We start from the raw sequence: 1991 nt of genomic DNA on the forward strand, positions 1-1991 counted from the left end.
TAGATGATAGAGTTTACTCCGAAATTCTGATAGACTTATCTGAATGGGACAGAAAAACGAGATTGATAATGAATTGATAATGATATTATTTAATTGAGACAGCGGCCCTGCTGTCAAGTGTTTATAGGTTCATACTAACACTCAACAGGCCCCAGGTTCTTTTTTTTATTTTGGCGATTAAACCGTCCGATCCTTCCCTTTTGTACCAACTGACCTCAATTGGAAATGCCAAATGAAGTCAGGTCTTTCTTCACCTGGTTACTATTTTCTTGATGACAGAGGATACCTAGTCTTCTCCACGTTCACCTCCTGGCTAATTCATTCTGTTTTCATATCCTCTATGGAAATGTCAGAACAGCCGTAGAGTTTGATGAATCCGATGATGTCGATGTCGCCAGCTCTTGTATGTACTTACAGAAAATTTTATCCAAATGATTTATTTCTGCGGCTTATCTTATCTGATCCAACATCATGTTAAAGAAATCAAACGATTGGAAGTCGCCCTGTCTGAAGCCTCATTTGGTATCGAACGGCCTGAAGAGGCCCTTGTTGATTCTGAGTTAACTGGTGGTATTGCTCGCCATACTAGTTTTGCGAGGATGCCAAATTCGGAAACTGTTGCGTATAGGCGTCTCTCTTTCGTGCTATGGACGGCTGCTTTAAAATGAACAAATAAATGGTGAGTGTCTTCCCTTTTTCAGGGATCTCTTCTAAGGTTTGGCATTTGGTGAACACCTGGTCTATCGTAAACTTGCCAAGTCTAAAGCTACACGGATGAGAACCTAATGAGTTTGTTGATGGAGAGCTTCGGCCTTTAGCATCATACGCTCGATAATACCTTATACGTGGGGTTTAGAAGGCTGATACCGCCTTAGTATAGCGGGGTCGGTTTTCTTGTGAATTGGGCAGAAAGGAAATGAATTTCAGAGATCGATTCCAGCAACGTCGACTGGGGCCTAAGGTTCATCTTCTTCACTGGCTTCAGTGTTGTTCTCATTAAAAAGGGTGAACAAATTGTCCCTTCATAATTTAGGTACGTCCTGAGCATCCATAACCAAGTCACCATGGTTGTCAACATGGTCCTTCTCTTTAGTCGAGGCTTGGGCGCAGACAGGGGTAAACGACACTACCTGAAAACGGAGTCTCTCTACCACCTCAAATCCAACACCGAATGTGCGACCCTCTACGTGGTAGCTATTGTAGACGTTGCAAGACTCCACGCTTACCTTGCTTTGCACTGTCCATCGCATTTCATGGATGGTAGTGATGTCATAATTTATTTTTCCCGATTACATCACCCAGTCGGGCAGAGGCACCTTCCCCATTAAGGGATATTCCAGGTGCATACATTAAATCATAGTTGTTTATACGTTTGCCGTGGCCGTCATCAAAATAAGGGGGTCTCATCCGGGATTTCATTTTCCTTTCCATTGGAACTTAATTTCAAGTGACCGGTTCACAAAACCCAGCCCACAATCAGAACCTGAACATTTTTTGAACACACTTTTTTATTTTGAAACGCTTACTCTACGCTGAGGAAATAGTCTAGTTATGTACGTCAACTTAATACGTTGCTCTCAAAACAGGATTTGGTTATTTTGTGTTTAGAGAAGTACTCGTATATCTAACGGACTCTATTTTGAGTGCAGGACAGGCGGCGGCTTACAGCAGCATCTCCAAATAGACGCTGCCGACTTCAGTGTGATTAAGTCCTAGTGGCTCCACCGAAGCTCCCTCACTTTCTGTCGAGACCCAAGTCTCTACTCGGATTGGTTACCGCATCCCACACATGGGTTACTCAGGTTGCACAGAGTGTGTGAGCTAATAAGCAATAGTAGGAATTGGGTACAGTCGACCAAATGTTACGACATACCCAGAGGGGCAACGATTTTCCATTGCACTTGATTCCGAAATTCAATTATATTTATTCAAGCAAGAAAACTAGCTTGTAATTTTTTCTGGTATACAATTTTAATTGTATCTAGTAAATC

General features: G+C 42.4%; 1 protein-coding gene across 1 annotated transcript in view; it reads right to left on the reverse strand.

Moving 5' to 3' along the window:
* LOC118753212 overlaps nt 1-1273 on the reverse strand; it is a 114974-nt gene extending 113701 nt beyond the window's left edge. The window contains exon 1 of the mRNA XM_036488089.1: nt 1227-1273. Within this exon, the coding sequence (XP_036343982.1) occupies nt 1227-1273 (47 nt within the window). The remainder of the gene's footprint in view (nt 1-1226) is intronic.
* Nucleotides 1274-1991: the final 718 nt, after the last annotated feature.

Source organism: Rhagoletis pomonella, unplaced genomic scaffold (genome assembly GCF_013731165.1).
Source record: "Rhagoletis pomonella isolate Grant_MI unplaced genomic scaffold, Rhpom_1.0 Rhpom_scaffold_00002, whole genome shotgun sequence".
NCBI lineage: Eukaryota > Metazoa > Arthropoda > Insecta > Diptera > Tephritidae > Rhagoletis > Rhagoletis pomonella.